At 39.4% G+C, this 13,280-nt stretch overlaps 1 protein-coding gene and 1 non-coding gene across 2 annotated transcripts; both read right to left on the reverse strand.

Moving 5' to 3' along the window:
• Positions 1-38: 38 nt before the first annotated feature.
• Positions 39-111, reverse strand: TRNAF-GAA. The gene has a single exon. It is a non-coding gene; the product is annotated as a tRNA-Phe (tRNA).
• Positions 112-249: 138 nt separating this feature from the next.
• Positions 250-13,109, reverse strand: QRSL1 (glutaminyl-tRNA synthase (glutamine-hydrolyzing)-like 1; the record flags this gene model as incomplete). The annotated part of the gene is made up of 9 exons (XM_009705569.1): positions 250-455; positions 3,391-3,508; positions 3,897-4,089; positions 5,478-5,590; positions 5,698-5,873; positions 8,169-8,345; positions 10,117-10,213; positions 11,677-11,775; positions 12,933-13,109. Coding segments are annotated over 9 exons (1,356 nt in total), but the record flags the coding sequence as incomplete, so codon positions are not given.
• Positions 13,110-13,280: the final 171 nt, after the last annotated feature.

Consider the following 13,280-nt stretch of genomic DNA (forward strand, 5'->3'; position numbering starts at 1 on the left):
TTGGCCTCGGCCCATCGATCCAGCCTGTAAAACAATTCTGCCGAAACCCGGGATCGAACCAGGGACCTTTAGATCTTCAGTCTAACGCTCTCCCAACTGAGCTATTTCGGCTCTGCTAAGCTATTTTGGCTCCGCTTATCATTGTAAGACTTACATCTTGATTCTAAAGAAGAGGTTAAATAGCTGAAGGGAATGGACGTTAAAAATGACTAGGCAGGGGAAAACCATTGAATTCCTGTCCTTACTCACCAGCCATGTTTGCAGCCTGTGTTAAGATGTCATCTTGGGCGCTGCGGGTTCTGTTGTCTTCTTTGATGAATTCCATATATGGTACTGCATCACTCAGAGTGGTAGGAGTGAGTAAAACATCAACGCCGCTCCGAAAAACCTTGACAAAGTCATTGGCAATGAGACGTCTGACTTTCTGTGCCTTGATAAAGTAATTCTCATAGTTCCTAGAAAGAAATATGGACATGAGGGCCTGACACTTTAATTCCAAAAATACAGAACCTAATTTTTAGTTACTGTAGAAAAGACAAGCCCAATATTCCTTTTGGTTAAAAGACTAACACAAATACTTGAGTTTTTGATACACCAGAAGCTTAGTCATCAAACATGGTGTTTAAGCTCTCACAGCAACCGAGCTGTCAGAGAAGGAAGAGATGAGGGCATACTGCTGAAGAAAGCTGAAGGGAAAACAAAACCCTATTTCACAATAATTAACTATAAATCAAAACCACACTTTTATGACCATTCTGAAACTAAACTATGTATTGAATTTCACTGCAGGGCAGCACACAGCAAAGCCTAGAAATAATGCAGAAATAAGCAGGCCTGGAAAATAGGCATTAATCACTTAGGATTCAATCCAGTAAGATACTTGGAGGATGTGAAAAACTCCCATCATCTACGGAGGACTCCAAATGGACTTAAAATTATGTATGTGTTTGTAGTATACTTCTCCATAGAATACTATAAAGACCTTATCCTTCCCTAACCTCTTTTTCTCACGTAAACATGTGGTCTATGGATTTCTAAACTGTCTTTACACAATTCTGAAGCAGAAACAAAGTAGTCATCTTTATGTCTCTTGTTCCTTTTAACTTCATATACAGAACTGGTGAATGTGGAATCCTTAAATTCAGAGAAGTTCGGTTTCAAAAGTAATTGCCATCTAAAACCGCAGCTATTAAAAAAAAAAAAAGGGGGGGGAGGGAAGAAGTATTAATAACTGCTACATGCCCGAGTGTTTGTAGATAAAACAACTGAAACTGCCCAAAAGCCACTTCACTGGAGTATTAAGCTTCTGAAAAACTGCAATGAAAATGGTTATAACCAATAATAGACAGCAGATTCAAGTTAAGAAGTTATATAATGGGAATTAGCCCTTTTTCTACAATCATTTCCGAAATCATCCTAGCTGTTAACTTCAGAAAGTCCATCAGTACCACACCTACACATCTTTTAAATGCCTCCAGGGTGGTGACTCCACCACTTCCCGGGGCAGCCTCTTCCAGTGCTTGACAACCCTTTGGGTGAAAAAATTCTTCCTAATATCCAATCTAAACCTCCCCTGGCACAACTTGAGGCCATTTCCTCTTGTCCTATTGCTTGTTATTTGGGAGAAGAGACTGACACCCACCTGGCTACAATCTCCTTTGAGGTCGTCGTAGAGAGTCATCAGGTCCCCCCTCAGCCTCCTCTTCTCCAGGCTAAACACCCCCAGCTCCCTCGGCCACTCCCCATCAGACTTGTGCTCCAGACCTTTCACCACCTTCGTTGCCCTTCTCTGGACTCGCTCCAGCACCTCAAGGTCTGTCTTGAAGTGAGGGACCCAGAACTGAACATGATTCCAGGTGCTGCCTCACCAGTGCCAAGTACAGGGGGACAATCATGGCCCCGGATCTGCTGGCCATGCTATTTCTGACACAAGACAGGATGGCCTTCTTGGCCACCTAGGCACACTGCTGGCTCATGTCCAGCCGGCTGTCGACCAACACCCCCAGGTCCTTTTCTGCCAGGCATCTTTCCAGCCACTCATCCCCAAGCGTTGCATGGGGTTGTTGTGACCCAAGTGCAGGACCTGGCCCTGAGCCTTGTTGAACCACATACAGTTGCCCTCAGCCCATCGATCCAGCCTGTGCAGATCCCTCTGCAGAGCCTTCCTGCCCTCCAGCAGATCAACACTCCCACCCCAGCTTGGTGTCATCTGCAAACTTACTGAGGGTGCACTCGATCCTCTCATCTAGATCGTTGATAAAGATATTACACAGAACTTCCTGAACAACCCCCTAGTTATTTTACAGATTTCAAAAGCAAGATAAAAATAATCTGTAAAATGCAACATTTGCAGGACACACAGATGGTTTTCCTCCACTATTTATTCTAAGAATGCTTTCTGAACCCTGGGTTCTGTTCTTCAACTAATTTACTGTGGACAGGAATAGGACTCTCCTGTTCAATCCTGATGGAAGCCAATTGTACATTCCTTCACAGAAGGGTGAACTACATGAATTTTAAAGCAGCCTTAGGAAAGCTGATACGGATGGTTGTAACCAGAAGGAGCACACTTGGCAGGAGTATCGGCATACTGGTTGTTACATACTGACCGACAACATTCCTGTCTCTGAGAGCAACCAGAAGTCACATCTGATGAATACTCTTGCTGACAGAGCTCTTTCTGTAGTGCACTTGCTTTGAGACTGATTACACAACTAATAGTTCTGTTAGTATCTGAACAAATTCAGACAGAGAAAACCAGCAGTTTTACTAACATAAATTAGAACTGTTGGACAAGGATTGAAAACTAAGAAAAAAAAGTCCAATTGATCCAGGCACCTGACGAGCTGGATAAAAACCTGTCTTCTGTAAAGACATGAGTTCAGTACCTTGCCAGTAGCTTCAATTCCCTGTACGCTGAGGCAAAGAGCTACAGTTAATTTAATTGCCGTATCTTCTGGCTTTCTCTGGAAGACCTCACTAGAACGTACCAGCAGTTTTTCTATGCAGTTTTAATGAGATTAACAGCTACAGAACTTTAAACACTATGACAGTAATGGCTTTAGTATGACTTCAATGTTATACAATAGGATATATTTTTGCTTAATTTAACTAATGTGTGCCAATAATACTGTAGTAGGGGAAAAAAATAAAAATCACTAAGTTGTTTTACTTATTTAATTCAGGAGGTTCACTGGTAAGACTAAGGGAAAATAATTTTATTCATTATTAACTGTTCAATAGGTATTATATAGCTAAAGCAACAACAATAATACAAGAAGCTACTAATGTAAAGACAATTTTTTTTGCATGTCATGATGAACGACTAACCACCACTTGCTTAAGAAATTGTTAACTTGGCAAATTTGAGTTTCAAGACATTCTGCTTACTCTTTCAACAAGAAATAGTTTCCTGATAGAATTCTTCCTCTTACAACATCATTAAAGCCTTCTCGTCGTGTTGCAGCATACATACTTTCTGTGGATTTGTTCATGTCAGAACGGTGTCCTGAAAAGACAAAGCAATTTGGAAATTAATACTTTTTGTAATCCTTAAGATTTAACAACATAAGGTAATGTTACACATAGTAATACAATAGGCCACTGTTTGCTGCAGTCTGACATGCTACTGTTCTGGACAAACAACAAAGCATATTCCCACTTTATTATAGAAATATTAAACAGATTTTAAGCCCAGACACTCATGTGTCTGGAAGTGAAATATATTACAGTATGTATTTATTTACTAATTTTTATTTTGACAGGGTTTTCACCCTATTTCATCTTGGAGAAATAACATTCAACCACAGAAAGCGTATCTATTAAAACTAATACTTTTTAATGGCATCCAGCAATGTTTCTATTGTCTGAGAAAAAAGTTTTTTCAAAGGCCTTACCATATTCCAGTCCATCAAACCTGGCCATATTTGATGCCACTTCTGCTGTGCACAGCACATGGTAGCAGACAATTGAGTAACGAGTGTGTGGTAGACTCACTTCAATTACTTTAGCACCTGCATTCTTAAAGAGGTCAGCAGCCTTCGACCAGAGAGCCAGAATTTCACTAGAAAGCCCTGGCGCATGATATTCCTTAGAGAAAAACAAGAAAGGGAGTGATTTTACATAACGGTTTACTTCTAATTGCAACCAAAATGCAATTTTTATTTTTTTTGCTAAAACCAGATTGAAACTATTACCTCACCACTATATGATTTAAAGTACTTATTAAAGCTTCTTGCATCTACTAAATATTATACAATCAAATAATATTAAATTAACAGGATTCAGCCTTCTTAAGCATATTATGTTCATCTCAGTAGGATCAACTCACATATCGCAGACCACAGAATTTCAGCAGTTTCTTCTGCTGAAATTGCCCAGTTATCCACTTCTTTGTCTATTAATGGAGACTGTACTGCACTGCTCTGCAGTTTGTGGGTAGAAACTCTTCAGGTTTAAATCCTAATACTAGAGCTGCTGTGAGTAAGAAAAATAAAAAGAAATCATGGCCACAGAGTATCAGTGGCAAATGGCATGCCTCAGTGAAGCAAACAAAACCACCCACTAAAGAAGAACTACAATCAAGGGGTTGGGAGAAGACTTAGATAAGCTACGTTCCTTTTTAAGAGCTAAGATAAAGATATTCTATTAAAATTCTCTATTTTTGAAGCTACTTGCTTCAGTTCTAAACCACAGTATCAGGGTCATAATACTGTCTGATTTCTGAGTAGCTATGACCCATGTTTAATACATGCATGTAGCTGTTTAGGATAATCTGTAGCAGTAGAAAACTACTGTCCAAAGGATATGAATTATTATGGAATACCACAATTTCAGATTTATCAAAAATCTAAACAGTATGCAGCTAATTAATTTTCTAGGCATACAATTTTTGCATTTCACAGATCCTGAATAATTGGTCAGCAGACATCTCTGTTTACCAAATTAAATCTTTTGGTATACCTGTTCTAGCACAGGTTCAAATATACAGAATCAAACCAATAAATCTTACTCACATTGCCTCTCTGAAGGCAGAGCCCTTACTAAATTAAAAATAGGCCGAAGTCCCACATGTTGTGCCTAAATTGCAAGTATCCTTATAGTTACAAACATGACTGAATTGCATACATCATAAACCAGATTACAGCTGTCTTTCAATCCTTATTAAAGCTCTGCGAACCACAGCTCCTTGTGCCACTCAACTGCCTTTAAAATTCGGCTTCATACTAAACCAGTGCCATAAAGGCAAGCATCTCAACGATGACAAAATGTTTTAGAGGAAACATAAGCATATGCTCGCTCCGAATCGCCCGCACATGCAACAGAGCACATACTGCTCTTTACCAGGAGTTGCTTGTACTCTCTTCGCTGTTTTAAGTCATGAGAGTCTGGGAGGCGTTGGACAAGACAAATATTTTTTTGTTAGGTGACCTATTTGCTGTTCCTGTCCACAATTGTTGACAGGATTGAAATGTTACCTTTGGAATTCCTATTGAGAGCTTGCTGACATCAGTCAAATTGGGTAGTTCAAATGGCTTAAAGTTGTCTTGAACTGTGGTAGAGTCTTTAGGATCGTGTCCAGCAAGTGAACCTGAGATATGACATGACATATGAAGAACAGGAAAATGTACACCAAGTAGCCAAACTCAATTTGTTTTGAGACAATGTTGTATACAAAGCCATATGAAGAACTAATACCTAACATAACTGCTGCGTCATCCACACATCTGGTTAGGATGCCTGGCACATCCATGGAGTTCACTAGAGGAATGAGACCATGGCGAGAGATCAGTCCATATGTTGGCTTTAAACCTACTACACCACAGTGAGCAGCAGGGTTTCGAGTAGATCCTCCTGTGTCTGACCCTAAGGCTCTATGATTTCAAAAGGATTATCATTAGTAAAATAATTCAGAACATTTCCAAATAATAAAAACGTATGGCTTTAAGATACATGGATTTAAAAATGTGTGAATTCTTCCAGATTAGCAGTCATAATCACACAGCCTAAATTGCAGTCTGCTCCCTATGTCTGCTATTTTTTATCTGTTCCCTTATATTTCTTAGGGTCTCTGAATTAGCCATCAGGAGAGTCCAGTTGCCTTCACAAAGCAGAGGTAGATAGGTAGAATTTAGGCCATCCAAATATGGCCCTAAACATCTACTTCCACCTTCTTTGTCGGTCTGTTCCAATACCGTGGACTCTGAAAGATATGTCTCGTGATTTAGTGTATGATTTTCAGACATCGGTATCTTACTTATTCGGTAGCCAAGACACTGTGAAGCAGCATCTTCCACTATACAAATAAATAGCGACACAGTACAGTACACTTCTTGCCCCTAACAAGAGGGCAAACTTTTCAAAGTGTAGGACATTTTTTCTCTTTCCAAACCTACGAAGCATAGCATCAGAACTCACAGGTTACAGAAGCTTAGGTGCAATTTTAGGCCATAGTAATTTTTTTTTTTAGTTTTCTTGTTTTTTAAGTTGACTTCTTTTTTTTGGTCTTTCACAGGTGAACTCCTGCTCTTTCTAAATCGAAATTTTTATTTCAAAAAATGTAATGGAATTGGAAATTCAGATTGAAATGAAACCCGCTCTTCTCTTATTTTTAATAATTTTAACTTCAGCACCATTTAAAAAATAAAACAGCTTTCATCCACATCTTTGCCAAAAATAAATTAAACTTCAGAAGGAGGTACAATTTTTATTGAAGTGGGTATGTGGCTTTTCCCATAGGCATCTGTTTCCAAGTTGGCTGAACCAATTCAATTGACCTTGCTGAAGTGGAATTTTTTCAAAGCTTTTGTGTTGACATAAGACATCTTCAACTTCGTAGCATTTCTTTACATCCAAATCTCAAATTGAAAAGACAAAGACTGGCAGCATTCCTGATGCTTGAAAGAAACTAATAGAAGGGATATACAATAGGTTATAGGCAATAAAATAGTTGGATGAAAAATCTCCCTGACCTGACAAAGTGCTGAGCAGTGCAAAATGGGAGTTCAGCATGCCCAGCAACAAAAGAGAAGGTGCCAGGCCCTCACCGGATCAGCCCCGTTCTGGCTCAGGACAAGGACCAGCAGTCCATGGGAATGGCTGCACTGAATTCAGTTTCAATGGCATTAAAATGTTGAGTAGACTACATCCTAGCAAAGGGCAATGATATGAGGAGAAGTAACATTTAAAAAAATCATGAAATAAATCAGGTTTTGTATATAAAAACATAATTTTTTTTTAAAAAGCTGTAATGAACATTAGCAACAAATACTTTAATAAGAAAACAGACTCTTATAACATAGTCTATGGGTAAACAAGGACACAGTAACTACAGAGCATTCTTAAACACCTTCCAGTTAAGAGCACAACTGAAATAATCTTCTATAAAATGTGCTCCACTGTGTAGCTCCAAAAACTGCACAAAATGAAAGGTATAAAGTTTTAAGGATCAGATTTCTTTCAACAGTTGGATGGGGAAGGCAGTATAGACAACCGATTTGTTAAACAGATAATAATTATTGTAAAAAAAAAAAAATCCGGCTTGTTTAAATTCCTTTAAAAACAAACAAACAAACAAAATCCCCCCCCAAAAAATAGAACTGTCTTCTTTTTAAAACAGACAAGTTTATAAGTAACTTTGTAATAAGTATCCATGTATCATTTTGTTAAGTCAGGGAACTGAAAGCTTTTAAATCCCAAATATCATGTATTATCCCATAACTCTGCTATAAAAACAAAGGAGGGGAGGAAAGATTATTATACTGTTACAAATTAAGGGATCTCCTCATTTGCTGAATTACATTTTCAATGTGTATTTGTGTAGTGCACTTACTGAGGAAGAGAATGTCACAACTCCCTTGTTAATTTTAAGAGAATATGTAGGAATAAAACTGTCATTCCTTTACTGCCATTATCATTTTATTTCACACAAAGTGGCCATATCAGTACACTGAATAACACTAAAAATGAATAAGCCTAAATTTGCCTACATGGATTAATTCTGGCTGCATGATATGCCACGAATAGACTAAGGATACTGAAATAAATTCTTGCATGCCAGTGCAAATAATCCTCCCATTTCAAACTAGATTATGAGAAAATTATAAAGTTAAAACCTTCCAACATATTTTGAGACGTTTAATACAAAACAACTTTAAAAAGCCTCTTACGCAAAACATGTGAAAGATGACACAGCAGCCGCACTGCCTCCTGAGCTCCCTCCCGTTATTACCCAGTTAGACTCTTTGTCCTCAGAATGGGATTTTGGGACAGATTTTTCCTTGTACTGTCTTGAATAACTCCAGGGATTTCTGACTGGTCCAAACACCCCATCCGTGCTCCCAGATCTAAGATAGTCAGACAGGACAAACATAGACAGAAGTGACAGATGACACACTGCATTCACCAACTGTTTTTTTTCCTTTATCCAATTTCTCATCCTTCATCCTAGCAAATTCAATTTCAACACAATACATAAATCCTTGCGCAGTCAACTTCAGCAACGTTACACAGAATTGTGAAGTTTATAGCACTTCATCCCCTTCTGACACAGAACCTGAACTCGTATCTCTTTCTAACTTCTGCTAATGCCACTGAAAAGAATGTAATCACAAAAATATAAAACTAATTTAAGCTATGTTAACAGTAAAGTTGCGCACCTGCTTCAAAACAAAGGTCTTCTGGGTTTCTAACTCTGCATTTGGTAAAGGCAAAAGAAGATGACCACAGTCTTGTGGAAAACCATGCTGCTAGAGACAGGGGGAAAAAGCCCCGCAGTAGTGGGAACAAGCACTTCTCCATAAATGACACACTATTACTCACTCTGAAGCTCTCTCCTGAGGCCACAGCTAAAGTGGCTTCTCAGAAACTGGTTGCAATCACCTTGTGGTCACCTAAGTGTGAGCTGCCACCAGAAGCAGGGGCAGGGGGTACTTTTGTCCTTCCTCACAACCTTCACCCCACATTCCCCCTGACTCCAGGCTGCCAGTGTTATATTAGCCAAATCATCAGAGTGCGCAGTTGACACAGAAGTTGAAAACTAACTTTATTGAGACATCATTACCATTTAGAGCTGGATCTGCTCCCTGTTCAAGCTCATGGTGCAGTTGTGTTGGTGCTAGCATGAGAGATCATGCAAACACATAGACCAGAGATGAGAGGCCAGCTGTAGGATAAAGCTTTTTAGGAGAATCCTGTGCTTTAATGAGCTTAGACTAGTTGTAAGACTGCATAATCAGTTTTTTCTGTGCTTTTTCCCCTGCTGTTCTTCTGAAGAGTGTCTCTGACACAGAAATTACTTTATCCAAAACAATACAGTCAAAGTATTTCCATCCCACCCATGTGAATTCCCAATCAAACCTCTGTCTTTGGTTTAGGTAAAATAAAAACAAAACCAAAACACAACATTTATTGTTTCTCATAGGTAACTCAAGTCCCAGGCATTCCTTTCCAGACCCAGCAGTTGTGGTGACACAGACTCCCGTCTGTAACGGCCCAGCGCTGTTCCCTGCTATAGCTTGGCTGCCTTCACCAATTTGCTGGAGAATCAATTTGTGAGAACATTTTCCAACATGCTCCTGACAAAAAGTCACCAACATTAGCTTAGGCAATTTAAAGTGTTGCTCTAGATCAGCCTGTTTGCAGCACATCAGGGAATATCTGTACAAATTATTCCAGCGGTTGACTGGCAGTGGCAGTGACTGCCATGGGGGGAATGATCATAATTATCTAAGGGCAAAAACCACCAGCAAGGAGAAACAAAAAGGCAGCAATTAACTGGTGGTGTAACCAATTCCACTAACACACTACTGGATCTGGAAGAAATCTGCTTGGCCTTGGCCTTCTGCAAAGGCCGTACCACTTCCTCCCCTTCAAACATAGCTATAGTCAAACACTATGTTCACAAAACTCAGCGTTTATATCATTTACACAACAGTGTAAATGCTTAGGGAGAAATTCATGCAGCTCTATATACTCTTCACGGGTAAGTATTTATTATTTTCTAACCTCACAGAAAGAGGAGTTAAAGATTACAGGTAGATTGGAACAGATGGTGTGTATTTTATTAATTGTGCACACTAAAAATAATAAATAACAATAATACTACACATCACTCACCCCATTGCAAATTCATCTAGGTTTGTTTTTCCTAAAAGCACAGCTCCCTGATCCAGTAATTTCTGAACTACTGTAGCATTGTAAGGAGAAATGTAACCTGAAAATAACCAGAACAATCAAGAGCAATTGGTAAGATACAGCTGATTTTTACAAGTAGCTCCTCTGAACACTTCAAAGTTGTCATTATTTGTGCATAAGAATTGTCAGTTCACAGTGCCAAAATTTTGCTTCAAGATAACATGAGTAATTTCCAAAATTTAGCAAAAGTAAACCAAATGGTGTTTTGTTTGCAATGTCTTTTTTTTTTTTTTTTTTTTTTTTTTAACTCCACAACTTACAACCCAGTAACTCTGGATTATGCATTTCTAGAGTGTGGAGCTAAGACTTCACACAAGCAAGTTACCACAAGGGTACCAAACTACTGCATTCAGCCCATCTGCAGGAACTGTCTAAAATTAGAAGACATGAGAAACAGCTCTTTACAGAAAAGTGCTAAGCTGTCTTGAATTATCTCCCATTACCGTGAGACAAAGGAGCATATGGTTAACCACAAGCTGAAATACTAACTGGCTGTCCTGTGATCAAATGTGTGCACCCTTGACCACTTATATGAACTACGATGAGAACTGTGACACTTTCATGAGATCCTAGGTAGCCAACAATTCCTTTTGTCAATATTGACAGGGATTTCTCCACCCCAACCCTCAACAGGAACAACAAGGACAACATCAGTCCTACTACTCTCAGCCATGACATTGCAATCAACCACAATGGCCTGAGAATGTGCTTCAAGGAAAAGCATCTCAGGTAACATAACACTTTTTAAAATGGCAAAGTCATATTTTGTTTCTTCTGCTAATAAAAAACCCCATGATCAGATTAGGGTTCTGCTAATTTACTTGAGCTATCTTCCACAAAACTTATCAGTTTTACTTTGGGCAGAATAAAACAGATATAAGAAACGTTTTCAACTTTTGCTATGAAAACGTTCTAATGCCTTGAAAATGTTTATGGCATGTTAATAGAAACAACGAGCTTAGGAAATTTCAGGAAGTTAAAAAAGCCTTATAGAACGTGTTTGTATATTATGCATATAGACAAAAGAATTATTAATGTTTACTCTTCCTACAGCCCTATGAAAAAACTACTTAAGTCAACAATTACCAACAAAACAAGAAGGAAAAAAAAAAAAAGACTGTCTTTGGACTTTGTTAGGTAGAACAGTACTGACTGCTGTCCTGTGGACCTAAAAGTAACGTGAAGCAAAACACAAACTATAGAACAATTCTATTTTAGTATATAGGCTATATTAAACATCACGTTGTTATAAACATCTCATTGTATGAATAAAGGAGACAATGTGCTTACAACAAGAAGATGCACCTGTAATACCAGATGAGCTTGGTAGAGGAAATTTGATAAACATACTTCCTCAAATAAGCTCAGCTCATTTTTTGAAAATACTTAGATTTCTGGAAGACTCCACTCCATAAACCCTCTAAAGAGAAGAGCAAGAGCTGTAAAATGAGATCTGATTTCACTTTAAAAGCTCCACTGTACCTTTTAGCATGTTTGATGCACATGTTGTCTCAATGCCAGCTGTATTAAAGTTGTCTTTTACTGCAATAGGAATTCCATCTAAAACACCCAGCGGCTGACCTGCATTAGGAATTATTGCAAAGACAACAGAGATTAAAGCAAAGTGTGCTATATGTATAGTCTTCTTACCAATTACAGTTTATTTCACATGTCCCTTCCAGTGTTTTTTGGAAGCAAGAATGCTATCCACTTAGCTTTTGATGGTTGTCTGTTACATTTTCAAGAACCATCTTTCATTCTAACTCTAATGTTGACCATTCTGCCCAAACTCTGACCCCGCAGAGCCGAGCTCTGCAAATGTGTCTAAGCCCGCAAGACAGGCAGCTGCTTTCGTATAGATTAGCTATCACAAAGGAGTGCTTACCTCTTCAAATATGACCATGTAATGCTTATTTGAGCCATAGGTGTTGCCTAAATCTATTCCACCCGTAGGCTGAGAGACATAAATTCTGCCTACCTGACATACACAGTAGATATCACCTAAAAAAAAATTACTGAGGTAGAGGAAATCTTCCCTAGGTGATTGATTATCCAGCATCCAGAAAAATAATAAAAAAAGAAAATTAAAATGCCTGTGTCAGGAAGAAAACACTCTGGCTGGCAATTTTCTTAAGCTGTCAGAGGACAGCAAGTGTCACCCAGGATGGAAAACAAGAGAAATTTCCCCTTTTCTGTCTTCCAGGAAACGCAAAGGAAAATGAGGATGGTCAGCCTATAAATGCTGCAGATAACAGGTTTTAATGCTGTTCTGTTCAGCAACAAATAACTGCAATTAATAAAGTTGCTTTATTTTCATTTGCTTTCTTAATTGAAATTCTGATAGGCTGAGCCAGGTGTTTGTCTACCTCAGTTAACAGGCCTCCAAAAGACCACTGCATCTTCCTGTTTGTGGTAACTGTTGGCTACCAATTCAAAATAAGCTGATGAAGGAAAGAAGAGGCAACCAGTAGCAGTGTTCAAGAACCAGAGCGCCTGTTTAATCTGCAGCGCCTGGGGTTTTGCCTCTGGTTTTTGAACTGAGCGCGCTACTGGGTGCCAAGCACACACACCCATAAGCACGCACCCACAGCAGTGTCACCGCAAGCCTCATCCCCTAATAAATAGTCAAACAAGTAGCGCATTCACCTGCTTGAAAAAGAAAAGATGTTTCATCTAACACAAAAGAGCTCCTCCACAACAGCTTTTTAAGGACTAATACTAATTATTAACAAACTTACCTCTTCTGTATCTTTTTTCTGATTCTTCAGCCTGCTTCAAAGCAGTTTCTTCCGCTATGGTAATATAAGCATTAAGGAACTTGGTGCTTTTGACGAGGGAAAGGCACCTCTGGCAGAGCTCCGTCGGAGTGACATGTCCTTCCTTCAACGCTGCCGCAACCTGGAAGCGCAATCCCCCTTCAAGGCAGCCAGGTGACAGTGCCCACTTCACGGCCGTAAGGGGATAAAGCGCGATCCCCGCTCCCCCTTCGGGAAGGAGCCGGCGGGAAGGGCTCCCCCAGACCCGGCTAGCCCCGGGCTCCGGGGAGGGGGAACGTGAGGGGACATCGCGGCGGGCCCGCTCGTCCC

The sequence above is a fragment of the Cariama cristata genome, unplaced genomic scaffold (genome assembly GCF_000690535.1).
Source record: "Cariama cristata isolate BGI_N322 unplaced genomic scaffold, ASM69053v1 scaffold6578, whole genome shotgun sequence".
Lineage (NCBI taxonomy): Eukaryota > Metazoa > Chordata > Aves > Cariamiformes > Cariamidae > Cariama > Cariama cristata.